Source organism: Ochotona princeps, chromosome 15 (genome assembly GCF_030435755.1).
Source record: "Ochotona princeps isolate mOchPri1 chromosome 15, mOchPri1.hap1, whole genome shotgun sequence".
NCBI classification, from domain to species: Eukaryota; Metazoa; Chordata; class Mammalia; order Lagomorpha; family Ochotonidae; genus Ochotona; species Ochotona princeps.
In genome coordinates, this window is record NC_080846.1 from 24901874 (window position 1) to 24927546 (window position 25673).

Here is a 25673-nt window from a genome sequence, read left to right on the forward strand (position 1 = left end):
TACGCTGCTTTTCTCCCATGTATGTAGCAGTTGTACAGATTCAGATGAGGGATAATTTGTTCCACCAGTTACTAATAGAACATTGTTGGAATAAGCTTTATGAACACAGGTCTTACATGTGTGTATCTAAATTAGGAAGCAAATGACTGGAGTACTTTGGTCTTGAAATACAGCAAAGATTTGTTAATTTGTGATTTGTAATTCAGTTAGAGCTCTCTACAGTCACTCTGAGAATTGGTGGTGCAAATGAGGCGATGGATGGTGTATGTTAGGATATGCAGCAGTTGCTGTTCACACAAGAGTTCACACATGACCCACTCTGCGTGCTTCTGATTGACAGTGTAGTCCTGATTGTCTAAATTTTTAGGTTTAATATGTATTATTTATTGATTTATAAATAAACTTATTAAATATTAACTGTTTCAAGAATGTGATTATTGGATCTTGTACATTTAATTTTCTCATAATTGGTTTTGTTAAAGGGAAATAATGTTTAATATCTGTTTGGGTAAACAGGCACAGATCTGAGTGTTTCCTGTTTGGGAATGGTGGTGTTGGCTTGCTTTGAAAGGATGCGTATCACTGGGCAGCTTGATGTGGTTGGTACCCTTGAAGACATTGAGTAAGAACAACTAGAGAATGGAAATGCAGGCTCATGGGACAGAACTGCTGTTTTTCTTGGGTTACAGCATGGCAGGGTGGGCATATCAAAGTGGTGAGGTTTGAGTCTTCATCAGCATCTGATTCAGCTTCCTCCTAATGCCACCTTGGGAGGGAGTGGATGAGGCTCATGGACTTGGGTCTGGTACCCATGTGGGGGAGCTGGATGAAGTTTCAGCCTCCTGGCCTTGTGGGTGTCTAGAGAATAAACTAGCAGGTAGCAGGTAGAGGATTGTCTGATACTGAAAAGGAAAGCCCCATTTGAGTCACTCATTACTTATGTGCTCAACTTTGAAGTGAAATTTCCATGAAAGCATAAGCTTCTTGAGCTTCCAGAATCTGTTACGTCAGTCAAGACAATGGGGGCCTGGGTTGAAGCTGGGCCCTCAAGACAGGAGGGTTAAACTCCTGGCATCATTTATAATTGAAATTTTAAGAAAATGATTTAAAAGGCAGAGGTCATGGTGTTCTTCCATCTGTTTCACTCCCCAGATGCCAACAACAGCCAGGGATGTGCCAGCCCAAAGCTAAGAGCTGGATATCGCATGCAGGTGTCCCACGTGGCTGACAGAGACCTAACCTGTTGAGCCATCCATCACTTGCTACCTTCCAAGGTCCACATTAGCAGGAGACTGCCATTGGGAGCAGAGCTGGGATTCCAGGCAGGCACTGCCGATACGGGGTGCAGCTGTAGCCAGGGCATGCTAACTACTGCACAAAATGGCCAGATTTTACAAATTTTAGAGGGGAGTTGTGAAGATAGTGTACAGGGCTGTGTGTTAATGTTGGTATCTACAAGTTGGCATGGCATTGCATTGTTTATGGTTGTATGTTCTGGTTGAATAATGAATTTTTTTGTTTATAGGTAGATTTTTTAGAAATTTTTTTAAAAGTTTGAAAGTTCACAATTTTGTGGAAAATTGAATTAAAGCATGTCTATTGCAAAACAGTTTTGGAATCCCCACAGACAGAAGACTTGTGAACAGTTTATAGAACTGCATTGTGAGGGGACTGGCATCCCATACAAGTACCAGTTTAAGTGCTGAATGGTCCAGTTCGATCTGGCTTCCTAATAATGCCTGGAAATGCAGCAGAAGATGGTCTGAGTATTTGGGCCCTTCCACCCACATGGAAGACTAGGATGGAGTTCCTGGTACAGTCCTGGCCGTTGTGACATGACCATTTGGGGAGGGAACCAGCGGATGGAATATCTCCTCTGTAATTCTGCCTTTCAAATACATAAGATCTTTTTTTAAAAAAAAATTGCTTTACACTAAAATTTTAAGCTTTTTTTTAAGTTTACTACTTTGAAAAGCAAAGTTGGAGAGATCTTTCTTCTGCTGGTTCACTCTCCAAGCGACCAGAGGGCTGAAGCCAGGAGCTTCTAACAGGTCTCCACGCAGGTGAAGGGTCCCAGGGACTTGGGCCATCCGTATCTGCTTTGCTGGGTGAATTAGCAAGGAGCTGGATCAGAAGTGGAGTAGGCAGGATTGAACTGGAGTCTATGTGGGTACTGGCACTGTAGGTAGTAGCTTTACATGGTGCCGCCCCCCAAAATGAGTATTAAAATTCTTTGTTTCCACAAGCTGTTCAAAATACTCTTCTACTTCTTCATATACCCAGCTTTCTGTTAAATATGTAGAGACTTTTTTGGCAGATAATGAGTAATACTTTTAAAAGGTAAACATAAGCAGCAGTACAGAGGTGTTAAGAAATGTGTAATATAAAGTAGACTGCCAGCAAAAGGGAATGAGGAAGAGCAACAAATGAGAAAGTGAAGCAGTAAGGCAGATGGAAGATGGCCCAAAGGTACAGTAATTCACTGTAAGTAATGCATCTGAAATGATTGAAAGGCTGGAAGAGAGTTCTTCATCTACTGGTTCACTCCCCAAGTGGTACACAATGATGGGCTGGGGCCAGGGCTAAGCAGAAGTTGGGAACCAGGAACTCATGACTGGGGAAGCTACCTACTGCTTCCCAGGGTCTGCATTAGCAGGAAGCTGGAATGAGCCAGAACTGGAGCTAGAAATGGCTTAACAGATCAAATACCTGTCCCGCAGACCAGTGTGGCAACAAGGGATTAAACCTGCTTGGTGTGTCAGCATTTCCTCTCAGAGCACTGGGTTAAGACCTGGCTATTTCTATCCAGTCTACCTCCTTGCTGGTGCATCTGGGAGAGCAGTGAAGGGGGCTCAAGTACTTGAGTTCCTGCTGCCTATGTAGATGATCCAAATGGAATCCTAGGCTCCTGGCTTGCCCTGTGTCACAGTGGGCAAATTTAGGAGTAACAAGCATATGGAAGATATTTTCTTTGTTCCTAAACTTCCATAAGCACTTGGAAATTCGAATCTATCATTTTGCCTTTGAAGTAAGTTTTGTAAGAGCTGTCTAATACTATTAGATATCTTGTCAATAGGATGGAGTCAATGAAGTGGAGGAATTGGGTTGCCTTGCTACTAATGCATGGTCCTGCAGAGAAGCAAATGTTTGTAATGCAATAAGCAAAGTATGAATGCTACCAGAATGCTTTCCATGTGGTTTGAACACTCCAGGTGATTAGAGACTAAGAAGGCTTTATAGGGAACAATGATTATCTTTTACTTCTCCAACTCTAAAACTTCATCCTTAAGATTTTTTATTACTATCATGTGATGAGTTTTACTTATTTGGTTACGTTTTAGTACCTTTGTGCATATGCTTATTTTTGTTCTGTGCTTTTACTGCCAAGATTATGGTAATGCCTGCTTAAATGGACTTAAATATATTTGGTCTTTGCCAGATTTGTAAGTGGGTAACTTAAAGATACTGTATCATTTCCTTATTTAAATATTGAAGATTAACTGTGCTTGTTGGGTGTAATTTTAGACTGAAAATGTTATGAAATTGGTGCTTTTCACCATTTCCTCAGACTCTGCTGCAACAATATGAGTTTTAGTGAGGAAGATGAACTATAAAATCACTTATACATATAGTCTTCTTCAGAGACCTTGGAGACAGTAGATGTGTAGAACATTGCGTGGGGTGTGGCAGAGTAAGCATTGGAATACATTGCAGTTTAATGTTCTCTTTTTGCATCCATTTATAATCTCTTCCAAGTTCTAACTAGGTAGCCGTGAGTTAACTCTGTTCTACACATTGTCTCAGTTGAGGTACTCTTCACAGTCTTTGTTCCCTAACAGATGGTGACATACTTTCCTGGGTTCTCCCCACAGCTGCCAGATACACAACAGGCTCCCAATGAAGGGTGATGAATGACCATGAAAACAGCCCAGCAGTTTTCTCTGATTGAGGAAAGATGCTTAAAAAGCATTCCATCCGATGATTCACTCCCCAAGTGAGCCGCAACGGGCCGGTGCTGCGCCGATCCGAAGCCGGGAACCTGGAACCCTCTTCCAGGTCTCCCCCACGGGTGAAGGGTCCCAAAGCATTGGGCCGTCCTCAACTGCTTTCCCAGGCCACAAGCAGGGAGCTAGATGGGAAGTGGAGCTTCCGGGATTAGAACCGGCGCCCATATGGGATCCTGGGGCTTTCAAGGCGAGGACTTTAGCCGCCAGGCCACACCGCCGGGCTGGTGTTTTGTTTTTTAAACATTTATTTGAAAAGAGTTCCATCTGCTGGTTCACATTCCACATGGCCACAACAGTTGTGGACAGGTCCAAAGCCAGGAGCTTTCTCCAGTTCCTCCACAATGGGATCAGGGCACAAGCACTTGGGGCACCCCCTACTGCTTTCCCAGCCACTAAAAGATGTTTTTGACTGTGCTGCAGTGCAGTGGTAGGCTACGTGGGAGCAGTGAGTAGGGCTGTGATGTAGGGCGAGGTAGTGGGGATCTTGAAGCTCCAAGGTAATCTTGGGTATCATACGTGCAAGTCTGTTGTCAGCTGACATGTCATGCAGTGCTTGACTCAAAAATTACTTTTTTGTCCTTTTCCTATTTTTAATTTTTAAATATTTAAGTGAGTTTCAGAGAATCTTCTGTCCACTGAATCATTCAAATGGCCACGGTGGAGACGGACCAGGCTGAATCCAGAAGCCTGGAGCCTCTTCTGGGTCTTTCAGGTAAGTGCTGGGGTCCAAGCACTTGGGCCATCCTTGGCTGCTGTCCCAAGCACATTAACGGGGAGTTGGATCAGAAGTTGAACCGCCAGAACTCGAACTGGTGCTCATAATGGATGCTGGCATTGCAGGCAGAGGCTTAAACCCACTATGCCACAGTGCTGGTCCTACATGTATCCGCTGGCGGTGGACTGTTAATGCTGAGAGGGAAGGCCAGAGTGGATTGCTGCCTGGCAGAGTAAAGAAACTGATGGGCATTCTGTTATCACGTGTTGCACATACTTGTCCTGAAACCCTTTACCAATTCCTCCACTTTGTGGTGTTTCTTCAAGATTTATTTTTTATCTGAAAGACAGAATTACAGCGAAAGAGCGAGAGATCTTCCATCTGCAGATTCTTGCCCAGCCAAGGATGACCACACTGGCTGGTGCTGGAGCGGTTAGGACCAGCAGCAGCATTCAGGGTCTCCCATGTGGATGCAGAGGCCATCCTCTACTGCTTTCCCAGGCCATGAATGGGGAGCTGGATGGGAAGTGGAGCAGCTGGCACACAAACCAGTATCCATATAGGATGCCAGCACTTGCAGGTGGAGTATTAGCCAACTGAGACATCACATCAGCCTCAAGATAGTAATTTTTATGTGAATGTTATTTTAATATAAATTCTGCAATGATTTAATTCACAGGAAAGCAAAGCAATTGTGTAAACTGGTCTAAAATTTGTGATTCTAAAATTTGTGATAGTTCATTTTTTAAAAATTATTTTAAAGATTTGAGGGGCAAGGGGCTAGGGCTGTGGTGCAACAGATCCTTTCATCTTGTGAGGCCAGCATTTTTTACTAGTGTGCCTATTTGAGTTCTCTACTATTCTGACCCAGCTTGCCACCCCCCCTTTTTTTTTAAATCTTCTCCCCATTTTTAAAAAAGGATTTTATATTTATTGAAGAGGCAGATCTTCCACCCGCTGGTCTACTCCCCAAGTGGCTGCAAGGACTGGGAGCTGAGCCGATTTGAAGCCGGAGCCAGGTGCTTCTTCTGGGTCTTGCATGTGGATGCAGGGTCCCAAGACCCTGGGCTGTCTTTGACTGCTTTCCCAGGCCCTAAGTAGGGAGCTGGATGGGAAGTGGGGCTGCCAGGACCAGCGCCCATATGGTATCCCAGCAATGTGAGGACTTTAGCCACTAGGCTACTGTACCGGGCCCCCAGGTCCCTTCTCATGCATCTTGGAAAACGGTGGAGAAGGGGCCAAGTACTTGACCCATGCCACCCCGGCTTTGCATTAACAGAATGCTGGAACCTACAACAGAGTCAGGACTGAAACCCAGGTGCTTTTGATATGGGTTGCAGGCCACCTAAGTGCGACACCAAATGCTTGCCCTTGGTTTTTCTGTATAAAAGCAGCAGGGGTGGGTGTTGGAGGCAGTGGTTAAGACACTGTGGGAGGCCTGGATTCCTGTACCAGCACTTCTGATTACAGCTTTGTTCTAACACCCAGCGAGGCAGCAGATGGTTCGAGTAGTTGGGCCTGCATCTCCCATGCTGTAAGACCCAGGAGTTGTGAGCTTTGGCCTGGCCTGACTGCGGTGAGCCTTTGAGGAGTGGGATGGGCGGTTCATTTCGTGTCTGTTTCTCTGTGTCTGCCTTTCAAATAAGTAAAATTGAAAAATTGTAAGGAGCAGTAAATAAATCCTAGAAACGAAGGAAGCCCCACCCCCTACCCCGCAAAAGGAAGCAGGGTTCAGTACACATCAGTTCCCAAGATGATTCATTACTTACAGTTTTATACTGTCACCATCACTGTCCCCTCACCCTGATCTAATATTTTTAAAACCTAATTCATTTTAAATATCCTTGCTTTAGGTGAAGGACATTGCATTGGGTGTGAGCTTGAGCATTGAAGTCTAAAGTATGCTAAAGTCAGGGGATATTTAGGTAATTGTCCTTTGAAAGTAGAAAATACAGATTGAGGCATCTGTCACTTTTAGAAATTGGTGCCTATGACAGCCATTTCCTGCTCATAGCTCATTTCTACTGTTGCTTTTCCTTCATGTTTCTGAGGGTGGTGTGAGGGTGAGCCTGCGCTTATCACTCTCAGGAGTAAGTCTAGCTGGGGTTTGCGTTGAGGGCTCGTAGTGCTGCTAGTTTTCCATTTTCTAACGGAGACTAATGCTGTGTTTAAGCTATGCTGCATGCTTCAAAAGCACTTATGATAGATAAAATTTGCTAAGGACTAAGTGCATCTGTGTCGGCTTTTCCCAAACATGTTTAGAAATGCAGGAATATTAGCACAAAGTGAAGGTCTTAGGCTCAACCAATCAAGAAAATAGCCCCTTGGCTAAATATGTTTGAGAAATCTAGGTTTTTCCTATATGATTACCCATGCCTTTTACTACATTCATGTGAACTTCCTTCCAATTTCTTTTTGACCAGAAAGTATACTTCTCCAATATCTTACCCATGCAATAACCGCTTCATGAAACAAGTTAATTTGGAATATGTCATATTGGAATAATATATACATGTAAGTGTAACAGAAGGAGTACTTGGACTTTGAAATGGTGTGATTTTCCCTGTTTTTATTTGGTGATCAGTTTTTCTCTAGCATGTCGGCTTGGTTATACTCGCGTAAGGATTGGTTTTTAAGGTACCAGGAAGATACAGCATTCGTTATTTGTATGAATGTTCTTTATTGAGGATCAGAAGTATTCTACGTTTACTAAATTCAGAGGTAGTCAAGGCTCCTCCCCATACACTTTACAGTCTTAGACAATGTGTTCATTCTAATGTTCTGAATTACAGTACAAAAGAAAGTCAATGAGAAAGCTATGAAATCGCCTATGAAACATCTATAAAAGGCATGTAGTCGATATGCTAAAGCATGATAAAATGGTCTGTGTGCTATAAATGTAGCACAGTATCTGTTCAGTGACAAAAAATACAAAAGACGATAACAAGCCCAAGCTCCTGTCCTAGGTGTTGTCAGCATTCAGTGCTCCTTTATGCAAATCTGACCATCATCTCTTCCTCCCCCACCGAAAGCCATCAGGACCAGTGATCTCTGATAACATAAACGTTAACTGCAGTGTTCTCTAGAATAAAGCCAGGCTTCTCCATATGCAGCTTATCATAACAAAAGCAAATTTGCCTCTGGGTTTTGACAAGATGCTGGTCCACTGTGTACATCCGGTGCAGCTGCATTCTGAGTGTGAGAGATGAAGCACCAGGATCAACCCTGACTGCAGGAACAGGTGTCTCACTCCCTTCCCTTAGAGGGCTGTTAACAGTCATCAGAACCAGAGTAGGGACGGGAGAGAGCCATTACTTCCTGAAAGTTTAAACATTACATCACCATTTGAGCTGATCAGTGTTTCATTGTTCAGGTTAATTGTCTCTGTAAGTATGTATGTCTAACATTTTTGAGAGGCAGCAAGATGGAGTGGGAAGTGTGAAATGGAAAGACTTGGTCTTTAATGTTATATACTGCCTTTAAAATATCTGTGCACCTGAGTGCTAGTTACCCTTCCTGCGTCTGGACAGGCACCACAGACGGCATCTCCGCCACTGCTCCCAGCGGCTGGGACCTCTTCCGCCCCAGTCTTCTTTCACTGAATTTATCATGTAGATTCCTCTGTAAAAGGAAGCAGGCTGGCCTGAGGATGCCCTCCAGTATAACAGGTCAGAGCCCTGGGAAGGGAGCTGGGAGGGAGCCAGGGGGCGGGTCTGACCACTGTCAGCCTTCTGCCTGTGTGTAAATGATTTTGAGACAGCTTACAAATTTTAAAAAGATCAATTTAGTAAGAAATTTACAGTGAGGCTCATGAGCCAATTGAGATTTTAGTTAATGTCCCTTTAAAATTTGATGTTTTAGAAAGGAAAAGCTACAAGGCCCAGTGGAAAAATTATGTAGGGCTTGATAATTAAGTTTGAGCATTATGATATTTTATATTTAAGTGGTTTTTAATAAGTAAAAATTCTTTTTAATGTATGACTTTATTATACATAATAAGTTTGACATGGAAATGGTTTCCAGTTGCCATGAATCTCAGTTCTTTATGGCTCTCAGGCATTTACCAAATAACAAGGGCAGTGTGGCTTCTCTCAGATCCTGTAGAACTGCATGGAAGCTGAATGGGGAGTGCAGCTGGGATTTGAACCCAGGCAGTCTGCTTTGAGTGTGTTAACTGCTGCACTAACTACCCTTGGTAGAGTTTTCTCTTGATGCATACCTAAAAACACTCCTGACAGTGTTTAGTAGTGAACTGCAGATAATCACCCAATCCCCAGCTTCATAAAATGAACTCAAAGCCCTACACAATCTGTGGATGGGACTACGAGTACCAGGCTGGAACATTTTGTTCATTCACTGCCAACCAGGTGCAGGGCTCTGAAGATATGCAAACGAGTTTTGCAGACAGACTCTTGCCTCAAAGAACTCGTACTCTACTAGGCAAGGCTAATACAGCATTATACATCCAGTAACATAACCAGTTTATTTGTCGGGCCAAAAAGGAACGGCCCTATTCCAGCATGCCTGGCTGGGAGGACTGTTCACAAAAGCTTACTAATAGGATTGAAACCTCCAAGTGTTAGTGGAAGAAGGGAGAATAAAATGCAGTGAGCAGGATGGCCTTGCAGCGCCAGGGACCAAGTAACATGTGGTGCATTCAGGGACTGTGAGCAGTTGACTGTTGTTCTCTGCAGCCCTCTTTCCCGGTGCTGTGGAGGATGGGCTCGAGAAAGCTAGGACCATGAGACCAATACAGCTATTGCGGTGGTACAGGTGAGATGAGAGGCCTACATTTTGCAACAGAAGGTAGAGTTAATATTTCTAATTCATACCAGTCTTTACTGATTGATGGACTATAGGGGAAGAAAACAGTTGCTTTGCAGACTCCTCCAAGATTTCCAGTGCAGTGGTACCAGTAACGGAGATGGAGAACAGAAAGGATCTTAAAGCAGCTCAGGGAAAACACCTAGCATGCTGACACTATACATAGATTTTTTTTTGGCACCAAAAATTGTTTCAGTGAACTTTCTTGTATAGCAGGAAGAGAAGTTGTAGAGGCAAAGATCATGCTAAGTGTTCGGCATGATGAATGTGAGGCACCTATGGGTTATTTCCAGGCGGTTATGTCCAGTGGGCAGTTGGATGTGAGTCTGAAGCTTAGGGCTGAGCTGGATGTTCGGGGTCATCATCCTAACTGCCATGTCCAGATTCAGGAAGGTGAGGACTCTAGCTCTGGTGGGTAAAGTGCTACTTAACTGACCTGTTGCTTGGAGACTCTGTGCAGACTTGTCATCCCATTGCAGACACCTTTTCCCGGGCCTTGGACACATGGTTCTCTGTTTTCTCACACTGTTTCTTAGAACATTTGTAAAACTAGATATTCCCAATCCTATGATCATTTCTCCCTTGGCTGAGAACCAATGACATTCGTATATGGCACTCATGGCAAGGTTTTGCATTTGATAGGTAACTGATCAATGTTTATTTTTGTTGCTTATATTCTCTTTGTTTGCAAATTTGGCTCCTTTAGTTGTCTTTTCCATTGCAGGAATGTTATTTTTGTGTCTCAAATTTGAGTCTTAGAAATTTGTAGAAGTTAAAGATCAATAAGCAATACTTGATAGGCTGGCATCGTTCATTCATTATTGAGACTGAGTCATTCCCTTCATTATTAATATATATTGCTTATTGCATGATTTGGAAATATCCACTTCTCTTTTTTGGGAAGACTGGAGTTGATCCAGTTGAGGTCCCACTAGAGGGAGTTAGAGTTGCAGTAACCTGGAGTGGGTGATCCCTGATTCCAGGTGGTGATGGGGATTGAGTTTCACATTTTACTTTATTTGAAAAATATGTGCACAAGAGTCACTAAAAAGAGGAACAAACTAGGCTTTGTTGCAGCTGAGTGGCTTGGCAAATTTTTGTAAAGAGGAATCATTGGGCATGAAGGATTTGCTGCTTGGATGGAATCCAGTTGCCCTCGGAATGGAAGTTGAAAATCCTTCTTAAGTGCACTGAAGTTACGGGTTTTCTCTGGAATAACCACCTTTGTGAGGTGTGGCTCATGCCCAGGGACTGTAACCTGAGAGGAAACAAGAAACAATCGTCTGAGTGAGTTCAGATGTTTTGTGGTGCCAACACTGGAAACACTGATAGCCACCACTAAAAGACAGCCTTTGTGCAATGCATGTAACAATCTGCCTGGCCTCCTGGGCTAGCAACAGATTCTGCCCTCATGCTGAATGAGCTATCCAATGCCTGTTGATGTAGACCAAAGTGGTTGATGCTGTTGCCAAGAACTACAGAATGAAACGAAGGCAGAGTCAGGTGCCTTATCTGGTGATGTCCGTCAGGAGGAGCAAGCAGTGGGTGTGTTCCACCAGCATCATGTTCAGGGAGCATACCAGTAAGCAGCTGACCGCTCCCTCTTGGCCCACATCTGTACTTTGGAGGAGAATAACTTTCCTGATTTATTCTATCTTCCTTGTAGCTGATCAAAGCAAGCACAATTCTATCGCCTCTTGAACAAGATTTGAAGTGACCTGGTTTCATTGCAGATCTTACCTAGATTTGTGGTTTTTGGTGAAGGAAATGACCAGGAAAATTAAGACAAATGCTAAACTAACTATAGGCTGTGACCACTGAGATATGCTTTAAGTGGTATGGATTTTAGCTGTTCAACTTTCAAAATCATCTTCCAATCTTGCCCTAGAACTAATACCTAAATAACCAATGTGTATTGTGCTAGTCTAATGGGAAATGAAACATTTGGTTGGCTTATTTATGGGATTACATAAAATAACTGAGATTCACTATGAGGGAAGCCTTCACTCCCTTTTCACAGAATGCGACTATTACAGTAGGAAGAAGATAGTTTTTTTAGGAGCAAAAATTCTCTTAGATTCTCATTAACTAACAACCCAGGCCTGCATTATGTCCTAAGCTGAAATGATGCAATGCAAAGCCAGCTTTTACCACAGAAGAGAACTGTTTGCTACAATTCGCTCCAGAGAGGAGGCTGCTGTGGTTGGCATTGGGTCCACTAAGAGCAGGAGAGGAATCTTGGAGTTCGATATGGGAAGTCTTCTCACAGAGGAAGAGGCAGGGTGACTGCCTAGTGGTTGAGGTGGTGGTGGCAACATAACTCTGTAGACCAGTGTAGACTTCGGGAAGCAGCAGTGACTCAAATAACTGGGTGCCTGCTACATGTGGGAAACTGACATTGAGTTCCCCGTTCCCAACCTGACAGGTGTCTTCCAGCCCATTGCAGGCTTTTGGGGAGTGAACTGGGAGGTAGGAGTGCTCACTCTCGGTTCCTTTGTCTGACTCTGCCCTTCAAAGAAGTGCCACAGGCTGGGCAACTAAAAAACGGCTTCATTTAGTTCCTTCCCATAGTCTTACTCAGGCTCATATTCATGCTTGCCTTTTTCTAAAAAGAAATGACTCAAACAAATCCTGTGAGAATTAAAAACTAAAATTGTATCAGTTGCAAATTGTATCAGTGTATTAAGCCATGTCTCTCACATGGCTTAATACACTGGTGAAGATCTGTGGACTCAATTTCACTTAATTTTAGGAACTTGTCCCAATCCATTTTGTAACACCAGAGATTGTGTTTCATGGAAAAGCTGTTAAATGATACTCTATGAAGATTGCAAGTATTTTTGCTACATTTTATTATTCTTATTAATGAAGTGGTATTTTTTTAATTATTACAGATAGGACTTGGATTCCATCTTATAATGCATGTTTTCCCCTGTCATTCCTGTCTTCAACCCCTGCAGCATCCAGGTGAGAAGCCATCTTTTCTATTCTGAGGCATCTTGTTTGGGGTTTTCCAGATTTTAATTTTTTTCTACATGTTTGTCTTTATTTACTAGAGAGAGAGAGACTGGTTTTCCATCTGCTGGTTCACTGCCTAAATATCTACAACAGCCGTGGCTGGGCTAGGCCAGAGTTGGCCCTCTGTCTAGGCTTTCCACATGGTGGCAGTGACCAATACTTGAGCCGTCATTTGCTGCTTTCCTGGATGCAACAGCATGACACTGGAGGTAGAGAAGGAGCTGGAATTCGAACAGGGTGTCTCGAGTGGCAGCTTAACCCACTGCATCATATAGAACGCCTGTCCCCCAACTTGTTTCTAGGCTCCTCATGAGTTCTATGGTATCTTAGTACCACTAGGACTTGGATACTTACGTTTATTGTATAAGACCCAGGCAAGAGAAGTAGATAATATTCTCCAAATTTGTTGGTTCTATATGGGCAGACATGTTTTCGATCTTGGACTTCTACAATTACATTGGGTAATGGATTTCCATCATAATCAAAAACTTGACCTTTTATACCTGCAAAACAAAGTCAAATATATTCATAAATATCAGTTTATGGCATATGTGAAAAACCCTTGTTATTTAAGAAAAAATTTTAACTGTTGAGTTTATCAAGGAATAGGAAAGAATTTTTATGAAAAATTATAGCCGATTTGTAGATTAAATTTGTTGAATATTCCATTTACAGCATATATTATAAGTATCGTGTGCTAACTGATTGTGCAACTGGAGCCACAGTACAGCATGTATTATCAAAACAAGAGAAGACACAGGACAATCTAGGATCTGCTGTGGTTATTTGCAAGTATTTTACCCAGTCACGTAACCGTACTGCAACATATCATAGGTGGGTTCCCCAACATCCTCAACCAAAATGTCACTGTGTTAGTTTGCAAGATGCTGATCCGTGGAAGAAACCTACATGGCAATTATAATCTTAGGGCAACTTAAAGCATGGAATTGATGGATGAGGTCTTATCACCAGTAACAGCAGGAGCGTTTAGCAAGCAGTTCGTATGCCCCAGGCTCTCTGCCAAGTCTGTAAAGTACATTTTCTTATTAACCCTGCATAAGAATTCTATGATGTGGGCAATGCAATTACGATGATTTTATAGACAAGTAAGGCTTTGAATGACTCAATCTGATGATTAGGGGTCACAGCCAAAGGAGTAAATTCAGCAGTCTCCAGATTCCATACTGATAGGTACTAAAATCCCAAAGTTTCAGGAAAATTTTTAGTTAGTTTTTTTTTTTTAAGGGCAGAAAGATCAAAAGGCTGAGCAAACACGTCCTCTGCCACTGGCTGAGCTCCTAATGTCTGCAAAAGCCAGGCCAGGCTGAAGCCGGTAGCCTGGAAACTAATCTAGATTTTCCATGTGGAAAGCAGGAATTCAAATTTTCAGCCATCACCTGCTGGCTCCCAGAATGTGCATTGAGGAAACTAGGTTGGAAGTAGAGGGCTCAGGATTCAACCATGCACTCTGTACGGGACACAGGCATCTCCTTCATGAAACATTTTGAAGAGCCATCTAGATTTTGGGTTTTTCTTTTCTTAGTCTTCGTTTTTTAACTGTAAGTCTCACATTCCAGTTTGGTCACAGCAGTGGTGAATCCTGTTATAAGGTAAAGGCAGCTATGCGGAATGATGGGAGAAAGCAGAGGCCACAGATAACTGTACGGAGACCGTGATGCTCAAACACTGAGGCACTAAACACAAGGCAGATGGCTTCCTCCTCGAGGTAAAAATGAAATTGAAGTTTTGATATTTAACAAGTTACTTTAAAAAAAAGATTTATTTTTATTGCAAAGTCAGATCTACAGAGAGGAGGAGAGGAAGATTTTCCATCCATTGGTTCAGTCCCCAAGTGGTCGCAACAGCCAGAGCTGAGCCGATCCGAAGCTAGGAGCCAGGAGCCTCTTCTAGGTTTCCAATACCGGTGCAGGGTCCCAAGGCTTTGAACTATCCTCCACTGCTTTCCCAGGTCACAAGCAGGGAGCTGGAAGGGAAGTGGGGGCTCCGGGACTAGAACTAGTGTCCATATGGGATCCCGGTGCATTCAGGGTGAGGACTTCAGCCACTAGGCTACTGCTCCAGGCCCTTAACAAGTTATTTATCTGAATCACTAAGCAAATTTCCATCTGATGCAGGTTACACTTTTTTTTTCTTTATTAACTTCATATTTTCTCAATTGTGGTTGAGATATTGGTCAACCATATAAGCCTGTGTTTTCATGTAATCTGTTCTTTTGATTTTAAAATTCTATAAAGCTCCATTTATAGCATTTCTGCTATTTAGTTTTCCTTTGAGTCCTTGGGTAGTACCCAACCATAAACTATGAACAATAATGGGGGAACCTGGGCTTGTCCCCACTGGGTTTCAGAGGCTTTGCTTGCAGCAGAGCTATTCTTGTGTTCTTGGATGGTCCTTTTATATTTGATAAACAATAGCTTAAGACAATCAACTTGGCTGGCTGGGACAGACTCAGCAAGGTCTTAAATTGAATCCCTTGCCTTACCCTCTTTCCTTCCCTTCCATTTCTAGTTATGGAAAAAGTATACAGGAGAAAAGACTGGCTGCATAAAGTATGGAGCTGAGGCAAAGGTAAGTTTCTGGAACCTTAATTCAAACTTATTTCTTGAGATTAAGAATGCTGAAGAGAAGCCCTGCCTATTTTTTTCTTCTGGAGTACTATAGCTATCCTGCATCCTCAGGGCCATTCAGAAAACCCTTGCTGAAGATACCAGGTGGTGGCTGGTGTGATCTATGGGCATGCTTGTTGTCTCACTGCCTTCTCTGAAATCATACTAAACAAGGAAAAACACTGACATATGTGACAGAAAAACTAAGCCATCTTGAAAGAGACATGATCCATCCTTTGGCATCTCAGATCATGCCGAAACAAAATTTAGGGTGATGGTATTGCGTAGTTGGCAGAAGACCAAGAAATGGTGTTGCAGCATCCTAAAAAAATGGTAGAGAGTACCCTCTTGGTTACTCTTTAATAGACTTGTTTTTTGCCAGTTACATGAACAATGATTTTGGGTGAGCACAGGTCCCCACACAGCACCCAAGGATCAGTATGTGCTACCACTTGATGAAGGTCTATAGTCTGCCTACCCTCAAACATGGGGAAGGCAAGAGGGAAATAAAATACATCTGAGGGAATGTCTAAGAGGATTCAGATTCCAAGGACAGGCACTTGGCACAGCAGTTAACACGCCTTGACTTGGAATGCCTGGATCTCATTTGAGAGTGCTTGGTTTGAGTCCTGGGCTCTGTTCTGGAGTTCAGCTTCCTGCTAATGTGTACTTGGGAGGTAGCAGGCACTGGCTACCTCCTTGGGTCCTTGTGCGAGACTCAGATTGAATTCAGGGCTCCTGGCTTCAGCCTGGTCCACTGTGGGCACTTGGGGGATGGACCAGTGCACCTTCTCTCCCTTTGAAATAAAATTTTTAAAAGATTTATTTTTATTGGGAGGCCAGATTTACAGAGAGAAGGAGAGATACTAGTTAACTCTCCAAGTGGCCACAATAGCCAGAGCTGAGCTGATCTGAAGCCAGGAGCCAGAAGCTTCCTCCAGGTCTCACGTGGGTGCAGGGTCCTAAGGCTTTGGGCAATCCTCTACTGCTTTCCCATGCCACAGGCAGGGAGCTGGAAGGGAAGTGGAGCAGCTGGGATATGAACCGGTGCCAATATGGGATCCCGGCAGTTGCAAGGCAAGGATTTTAGCCACTAGGCTACCACGCTGGACCCTGAAATAAATTAAGATCTAAAAATATCCCCATTCTAATTTGACCCTCATTCATTATCCTCTAAAAACCTCGGGACTCATTTCCCTATGCCTCTTACCCAAAGCTAAAGACAGTGCAACTTTCAGAAGCCCGGGTAGCAGCACACCACTGTCACTGAGTAAACAGCATGTTTCAGTATGATTTTTATTCAAGGGAAACCCCCAGCCAGCCAAATGGAAGCTTTGTAAGCTGTCACTGGTCTTCACAGTGTTGTGTCCAAGTACCACTGAACCTTTCCTTAGAGGGAAGTAATTGTTTTACCAGAAGACGTGACTTATTTCTGTAAGCCACAGGTGAGACACTGAACAAAGCCCAGCAGGCCCCATGGGACGCAGAGCGAGGCAATGCTACACTGCCAGTGGAACACAAAATGAAGTTTTCAACAAAGCTCAGACAACAAAGCAGAAGACATAAAACTTGAGACAAATTCCGTGGCCGCCTCAACGGAGAAAGGTAAAGAAAAGATTCACTTCATGATTGAATGGCAAGGCAGTGCTGGCCAGAACAGGGACTCTGGTCTGCAGGGAGATGGTGTCAACAAGCCGCTTCCCAGGTGTCCCAGCTCTGACTCTGAATTGTAGCAGATCAGAGTCCCCGGTCCGGCCTATCACAGTTGCCACTCACATTGCATCTGATGACTGAGCCATGTCTGTGTTCCACAGGCTCCTGGCAGTCAACACATCCCAGGCCTTTGGGGTCAGCTCTGCTTTAGCAAGTCCAGGGGTGACAAAGCAGCAGCACGTGACACGGTGTCCTGTTTGCTCTAGCTACCTTGTCTTTGACAGAGTTTGGCCTGCAGACGCTGGCACCCTCCTGGGCATGACGACATGACACGGCCTCCACACGCCTGAGCTCAGTTAAAGTGCACAGTGAGTTCTGAAAGAACGGCCCTGTTGGAGCCTTGGAACAAGCCCCCCCGGCCTGCGAGATGGGCTGCGTCCGATTCCCAGTAACTGAGCTTTAGACAGGCACTTGCTCAACCAAACACAGCCCCCCAGCCCCCGACCGGCCTCCCATCAAAGCTCAGGCCTCGCCTTCCCACACAAGAGGTGTCTCCTCAGCCCCTCAGAATCACTCTGGCAAGTGGTGATCCCGACCCAGTGACAGATACCATGGGGTCCCCAAAGGCAAAGCAGTAGCAGGATAGGGCTGTCTGCTTTCAGTAGTCAAAGACTTGGTTCCTTGAGTCCTAATTGAGAGAGAACCTTTCAATGAAATAACCACCTTGGATTAGTTTTTTGAAATGTTTCATTAAACTAGAAAACAAAAGCCCCTGTATTAAACCACAAGAGGACAGGGTTGCTGATGTGCCAGTATATAGTTATATGTATTTCTAATATTGATGTCATCACACCTGATTACAAGAATTAGGTAAAACATCCTTTATAGAACCCAGTGCAAGCCATCTTCCGAGTCCTCCAAATTAATAAGTTACATAATATGTGTTATTTACCAGTTTCCAAAAGCTGCTTACTGGCAGTACTGCATGAACATGCTTAAAAGTTTGCAAATGATCATTAGTTAAGTGGGAATTTTGAAAATCAGAGTGTGGTTACACGGAGCATATCTCATGCTCAGTAGCATCCCCATTTTGACCCTGATGAAGAATGGATTCTAGAAAAGAGGCAAGAACAACACTGAGAGACCAGGTTCAGTAGAAACACCATAGATTAAATTAATCCATGCCCCAAGAGGTCCATCTAGTGGGGAATGAAATGCTGAAATACTAGGCAAAAGAAGGCTTGAAAATGTGATGAGTCAGTGAGGAAGGAGAAAAGTCCAATACTAAGTGTTTGAGCTTCACTGAGACGTCGGTAAGATGACATTCTGTAACAGCCTCTCAAACAGGGACTCGCCCTTCACACTTGAGCTAGCCTGTGGTCCCATGCACTTCTGTTCAGTGAGGGAGGATCTTTACTCTCTCTGCCCTGGCTTTTTTGCCCATGCACTCCCTTCTGCATCCCCTTCCTGCTTCAGTGTGAAGCATTTAGCAAGTTCTGGGGATGATTCAGGAGACCCGTGCACATACAGACACACTTTCCACGATGGCTCAGTGTGGCAGTGTAATGGTGCTGCCAATTCTAATCTCTCAGTCTATTCTGAATGAAGAATGGGGAATGTACAAGATTCCACAAATGCTTGGAGAGCCGCTACTGGTACATAAACTTGCCCCGGATATGATTCCAGGATTGTCACGGGTGGCATTTTTCTGCTAATGCATCTTTTCGTAAACACACCTGGACTGGAATTACCAGCCCCACCTGGGGAGATGCCCGCACTTCAAGGAGTCTCGCTCGGCCATCCTGGTGACGGGTCTGCGGTCTCCTGGAGCAACCCTCTGGTGAGTGCCACACATGCTCGTGAGCTACCACTGGTGTACCTCAACTAGTTTGTCCATCTGGGATAGAGGCTAGAGAACTGGGAAGATTCCTGGTGATGGCCATTCAGCATAGATGAGGAGCGGAAGGGGCTGAAGCTAATAGCTAGGTCACTAGCTCAGTTCTGGAAGAAAATGCAAGAAGTGGCAGCTGGGTCTGTGATATTAGGAGGGAAATGACAAGCAAAGCTGGCTTTTGCGTAGCAGGAGATACTGTTAACAGAGAAACCTCCGGTTTTCCTGTTCTTTTGCCAAATTAAGGTCACTGGATGTGTAGAGCTACTGTGGGCTTTTATGTAACACATGAACTTAACCTGCCTCACTCACCCTCTTGTGTGAGCGGATGGGCACTGCATAACTTACACAGTGCAGAAATTCCTGCAGACAGCATTTTGAAATGTTATTCCTGGCACTGAATGAGATTACACCTCAAAAATATCAACAGCAGCTTGCATTTGCTCAGAGCATCCGCCTCAGCAGATGCTACATTTTGAGTTGAAGAATTAACACAGAAAAACCTTACAAACCTAGGTGCACCTGCTTCATGTACTCAATCAAGGAGGCTTTGTTGTCATTCCAGAAGAAGGGCAGTCTGTCCTCAGCAGGGTATTTACAGCATGACAGCTCCAGCGTGATTTCAAAGCACTGGGCCCAGACATAGTTGTAATCTTGCATTCCGCCTGAACACAAGCACAGTTGATTTTCATTAGAATTTGTTGTGGGAGGGGAGCCAAGCATCGGATACCTTGGAGACAAACGAATGAGACAGCCACAGGGAAAGTACTTGTAAACAGGAAAAGAGGCATTTGACATTGACATATCAAGTTAAGGCTTGATATTTTATTAGCCAGGCATGACCAGGCAACCCTAAATGTTCCCATATGGCAACTAGACCAGTGGTGCTTGAAGTTCAGCTGTGCATTAAAGTTAAGTGAGGGGTGGAGGAAGGGTCTTTCTTTTTGAAGTTTTGTATTACAAAAAGATTCTTCAAACTACATTTCTTCCTTAAATCATTTTCAATTCATGTAAACTAGAGTAGGATTTCTTTAAAAATATCTCCATAAACAATCCTGTACATTTAGTACCAAAAGCTAAGTGCACTGGTTTGGGGGAAACAGTGGCTGACACTGACCCAGTATTCACTATTGCTAGGTGTTACTTTGTAGCAATTCATTTACACCCCACAAGTCACCATCCTTGTCTTACAGAGCACTACACGTGACTTCTGCCAGTGGACAGGCCATCGCAGTCCCAGGCCTGGGAGCACGGATGCCAGCTAACTGTAAGAAATGGTTCAAGCAGCTGGGTCCCTGCCACCTCCCTGGGTGACATGGATTGATTTCCTGGCTCCCAGCTTTGGTCAGTCTGGCCCAGCAGTGATTACTGTGGCTGTTTAGGTAGTAAAATCGGTGGGTAGGAATACAGTCTTTACGTTACTCTGCCTCTCAGTATCTTTTTAAAATCTTAGATTGATTTGAAAGAAATAGTAATGAAGAAGGGAAGAGGCAGATCTTCCATCTATCTGTTGATTTACTCCTCAAATGGCTGCAACAGCCAGGGCTGGGCCAGGCCAAATCCCAGAGCCAGGAGCTTCTTCTCAGTCTCCCACATAAGGTGCAGGGATCCAAGAGCTTGGATCATCCTGTGCTGCCTTTTCAGGCCCATCAGCATGGGACTGGTTCAAGTTGGGACTTGAACCAGCTGGCAGTGTATGCAGCAGCTCAACCCAATGTGACACAGTGCTGGCGCTTATTTTTATAAAGTGCAAGATTACCTGAGAGCTACACATCCAAGGAAAGATGCAGAAGGGGGCTGCATGTGGAGATGCAAACCTCATCTTGCTCATGGAAGGGCCAAGCTAATCAGTCTAGAAGGAAACGCCCATGTGCTTCAGCCGTCTGCCTCACTCCTGCCCTTCAGAAGATCTGCTTCACCACCACAGACTAGGAGATGCTCTGTTACCTCGGGCCTCTGTTCATATTATCCTTGGGTTAAGGACATCTCTCCTTCCACACTCCCTACACAGCAGTATCACCGCCTTCATTACCTGGCCATCATGTTTGGAGGACAGACAACTGGAATCTCACTTTGCTACATGAAAAACTTGAATAACCTGCTAAGTGATTGTAAATTCATGGCAATTCATGTCACAGCCAACCTTCACAAACTGGACCATCTGGCGATGTTGGCTCCCTCCTGTGGCATGATACTTAGCTATCACTCCTTCCCTTAGAAGAGTCCTGGACACAACATTTCTGTAGGTCTCTCACTGATTCCCACTCAGTTTTGGCTTGGCATCCCTGTGGTATACTGTGCCTTTTCTAAATCTATTTTATTAATTGTTTTTGGATACAATTTAGTTGGCACTGGGCTCTCCCTTCTTCAAGTTCCGTCCCCTTCTAACTCTATTTTTATTCCAGTTGCACTGCTGCCAGTGATTTGCTTGCATGTCTGTCTCCTCTGTTACACCTGAGATTCAGATCTGCCTCTTGTTCACCTTTTTTGGCACGATTCCTGGCTCTAAGGAGGCAGATGCTTAACAGGCACCTGAATGAGTAAGTGAAGGCAGAGCTTGGCAGTGAAGAACACATCTAAGCATCTCTCAAAAACCAAGTTGCCAAGTTGCTTCTATTGCCCCTGAGGTGTTAGCTGATGGAAACATGATGGAAAGGTCTGCACTGTTCCTCAAGATCTTTTGACAGTTGCTGGGTCAGTCTAGCCTAGCCCAGCAGGTACTTCTGGGTGCAGGCAACAAAGAGGATGCAAGAAATGAAGAGAAACTCACCTTGGAGTGGATACCAAAAATATCCATTGGTGACTCCATTAGGAAAGTTCACTTTGTTCTCACACTGGTCTCCTTTCTTCATGTTAGGGTTCATTGAGGCATAAGTATTTGCAAGATATTGAAAAACATCATCATCAGGTGTTAAGCTTCGGGAGAGCAATGCTCCAGTTGCTGTATTTGGAAGATAAGCCAACACGTATCAGTTGACTTAGGGAGGGAGACAACAGCGCATTAGCAGGTACAAGCCTCACAGCATGCAGAGCTCTGCGTCCTGTCCTCACCCACTTGTGTGTGTGTGCTCTCTGCTCTTTCTGCTTGGTAATGAAGGGAGACAGAACTGTGTCAGTTACACATTCAAACTGTACTTGATTGTCACCCATTTCTGGAGATCAGTAACTTTATTCAGGTATATTATGGGTTAGCTGAAGCCACTATGATTCCTTAAGTTCCTTGGTACATACCTTACCCCATCCAGAAGGGTCAGCCAGTGACTGTTCATTGCAAAGAAAAATCGGGCTTAGCGCTATAGCCTTTTGATTTAGTCTAGTTCTGCCCTTTCACTGAGGAATGTCAGGTGATTGGTGGCATGATGTCAGGGAGAATGGAGGAGCCTAGGGCTGCAGGAGGCCCCGCCCCATTTGGAGCCTGCAGCTTACAAGGCCAGTGCTTGGTTTAACGTCTGCTTACCTTGAACGCCGTTATCAAACGGGTAACTGGCCACAAGGGCACCACCATGGAGGTTCGCTGAGAGGACAAATGTCTCCGTTTTCAGCCACTTCATGACAGCCAAGGTTTCGGGCTGCCTGGTCACGTTATTGTATTCAAAAGCATCGGGGAAATTTCTGTTTAGGTCATACTGGTTATAGTTTTCCCTTAAAAAAAAGATTTGTAAGATTTTAGTCTGGGTGCCAGATGTTTTCCCAAACACAGCTGAATGGCCATGGTGAGTGAGTGCTCTGGTGGTCGGCAGTGTGTCACACCCAGCATTCAGCCTTCACTGTCATGTCACCTGTAGGACTGTAAAGCTGTGATGAAAGCTTTGGTAAGATGTTTGATAAGATGTTGCAACATTCAGTTTTGTTTTTAGGACACACTCTCAGGGCACAGTATTAGCTTGAGGAGAGCCAACACAGAAACAAGCCGTGTGACAGCAGGAACTGGGCTGCCAGACACGTGGCTCCATGTCTGTCTCACACCGCCAGGGCTGGCCGACTTTGATGAGCCATCCTGCTCTGCCTAACTTCCCAACTCGCAGACCATAGATAGGAAGGCTGGTCAAAAATTGGTTTAAATTTTAAGTCAGTCATTTAAGAAATTTAAATTTTGTGTCCAGCAGTGTGGTGTAGTATACTATTGCTTGTTCTGTAGCATATGGGCACTGGTTTGTGGCTCAGATGCTCCACTTTTTTAAAAGATTTTTTTTATTGGAAAGGCATACGTACAGAGAGGAGGAGAGACAGAGAGGAAGATCTTCGTCCGATGTTTCACTCCCCAAGTGGCCACAATGGCTGGAGCTGAGCCAATCTGAAGCTGGAAGCCAGGAGCTTCTTCCGGGTCTCCCACGCGGCTGCAGTGTCCCAATGCATTGGACCGTCCTCAACTGCTTTCCCAGGGCACAAGCAGGGAGCTGGATGGGAAGTGGAGCTGCTGGGATTAGAACCGGTGCCCATACGGGATCCCAGTGCGTGCAAGGCGAGGACTTTAACCACTATGCTATTGCGCCAGGCCCAGATGCTCCACTTTCAATCTAGCTCTCTGCTTAGGGCCTGGGAAAGCAATGGAAGATGGCCCAAGTGCTTGGATCCCTGAGGCCACATCGAAGACCCAGAAGAAGCTCCCAGCTTTGGATTAGTGCAGTTCGGATCAGGCCTGCATTGTGGCCATTTGGAGAGTGAGTCACCAGATGGATGATCTCTGTCTTCTCTAACTCTGCCTTTCAAATAAAAAGTTAAAAAGCCTTCATTTTATTCGAGACAGATCTGTCACTTCCTTTTCACTCCCCAAATATCTGTAACAGTCAGGGCTGGGTCGGGTTAAAGCCAAGAGCCTGGAATCTAATCCTGCTTGGTGGCAGCGGACTAGGTATTTGAGCCTCCCGTTGTGTGTATTAGGGAACTGGGATTGGAAACAGTGGAGAATCGCAAACCAGGGTTCTGGTATGGGATACGAGGGTCCAAATGGCACTTGAATTCTTGTGACAAATGCCATCCTTCAAGGCTGTGGTTTTAAGTCATTGAGGTTTGCAAGATCTGTCACACAGCATTTGACAACAAAATGGGATCAGGTTACTTTGTACAAATGTTTAAAACTGAAGGGGAACTGGAAGTTAAATTATTTCTATGGAGGAGCAAACAGCTTTAAAAATTGCATAAACATCTACATCACACATGTAGGCAAGTCTGAACTCTCCGAGACAGCTTGAAACAAAATAAACTTGAAATCAGAATCATTGCAAGCCCCACTCTTTGTGGTTTGTTCTTTGTTGGCTTCACGGATCAATCACTAACTATCATGACCCTGGGGACCAGGCTGGGCGATGGGGATCTTAAGCAGTGAACACAGCGAGCTTACAGCTTAGTGGAGAGAGATGCAGTGAGACACTGGGCACTAAAAATCCTGCTGTGACCTGAGTGTGTACAGAAAGGGTCTCCTATACAACAGGTGTCTTCGAGGAGATGCCATTTAAGCATCAGGTGGGCATGCAGGGTGGGAAATGGCAGGTGCAGTATACCTGGGAACACAAAGTACCTGGTGGTTCAGGAGCGAAGGGGCCAGTGAGGCCCATGCAGATGATGGAGTGACAAGGGCAGGTGCAGGAGTCAGGCTGCCTTACCCAGGAGGTCACTTCTCATGCTGCAAGCTGCAAGTGCTCATGCTGGAGGACTTGCTCACATCAATGACAAGACTTAGGCGCTGAGGCACTTAACAGTTTTGACCCAATTATTATTGTTTTTTAGGATTATTTGATGGGGCTGGTGCTGTGGCATAGCTGTAGCATAGCAGGTAAAGCCAATGCCAGCATCCCTTACAGATGCTGGTTTGAGTCCCGGCAGCTCCACTTCCAATCCAGTTCCCTGTGATTGACCTGGGAAAGCAGCGTAGGATGGCCCATATACTTGGGCCCCTGGACCAACCTGGGATACCCAAAAGAAACTCCTGGCTCCACCTGACTCAGCCCTGGCTATTGTAGTCATTTGAAGGTATAAATGATCTCTCTCTCTGTCTTCCAAATAAGTAAATAAAAACTTTCTTAAAAGTTTTTATTTATTTGAAGAAGTTAGATTTTCCATCTGCTGGTTCACTCCCTAGATGGTCATAATAGCCAAGGCTGGGCCAAGCTGAAGCCAGGAGCCAGAAGCTTCTTCTAGGTCTCCTATAATGCTGACCCCACCTGGCTGCCTCTCGAAAGGCCCAAGCAGCGTCTCCTGGGAGCCTTTGTGCCCCATTTTGAAATGAAGACAGGTCAGGGCAGCCTGTTCCTACCTTCCGTTGCTGTAATAGCAGTCGGGATTCTTGACAGCTTCAAATCCATCTGGGTTCATAGAAGGCATGATGTGTATCCGGGTGTTGTTGATGAGGTTGGTGATTTCAGGGTCCTTCCCGTGGTTGGTGACGAGATAGTCAATCAGATGGAGCAGCAGCTCCCGCCCCACAGTCTGTGTTAGAGGAAAGAAGGGCATGCTAAAATAAGTTGTTACAATAGGCCCCAAAGCACAGTTTACCTGTGGGGCCTCCAAACATACACTGAACCAGGACTTGCTGGTACAACTCCCGATTCTCAGCCTGCTCATCCTCTGGCTGCTAGCAGTCCATCTTGGGGGGTGCCGGGGGTGCTAAAGGGCTCATCTATCAATTGGGCTTGTTTTCTGGAGAGGTAGGAGCTGGAGTCACAGAGGAAGTGCAGGGCACAATGTTTCTCTGGATGGCCTGCAGGGTACGAGAGCCATCCTGCATTCCTGGGGATCCCAGGCAGAACCCTGCATGGAGCGTCATAGGTTATAACTTGAAGAATTTCAGTTATTTGATAAGGTAGAGTGTGAGAAAGACACACATCTCCCGTGTGTTGTGTTGGTGGACGGTGGCTGGGCCGGGTTGCAGCTGGGAGCCGGGAGCTCCAGCCAGGTCTTCTAAATGGGTGGCAGGGACCAGGTGCTGTCCCCTGCTACCT

At 44.7% G+C, this 25673-nt stretch overlaps 1 protein-coding gene across 1 annotated transcript in view; it reads right to left on the reverse strand.

The window, feature by feature from the left end:
• Nucleotides 1–9191: 9191 nt before the first annotated feature.
• The window catches only part of CPM (carboxypeptidase M), a 76418-nt gene continuing 59936 nt past the window's right edge, over nucleotides 9192–25673 (reverse strand). Inside the window, exons 3-8 of the mRNA XM_004583015.4 lie at nucleotides 24989–25161; nucleotides 22193–22377; nucleotides 21506–21676; nucleotides 19248–19400; nucleotides 12919–13067; nucleotides 9192–10804 (exon numbers count right to left, since the gene is read on the reverse strand). Of these exons, the coding sequence (XP_004583072.2) occupies nucleotides 10562–10804; nucleotides 12919–13067; nucleotides 19248–19400; nucleotides 21506–21676; nucleotides 22193–22377; nucleotides 24989–25161 (1074 nt within the window). The 3' untranslated portion in view covers nucleotides 9192–10561. The remainder of the gene's footprint in view (nucleotides 10805–12918; nucleotides 13068–19247; nucleotides 19401–21505; nucleotides 21677–22192; nucleotides 22378–24988; nucleotides 25162–25673) is intronic.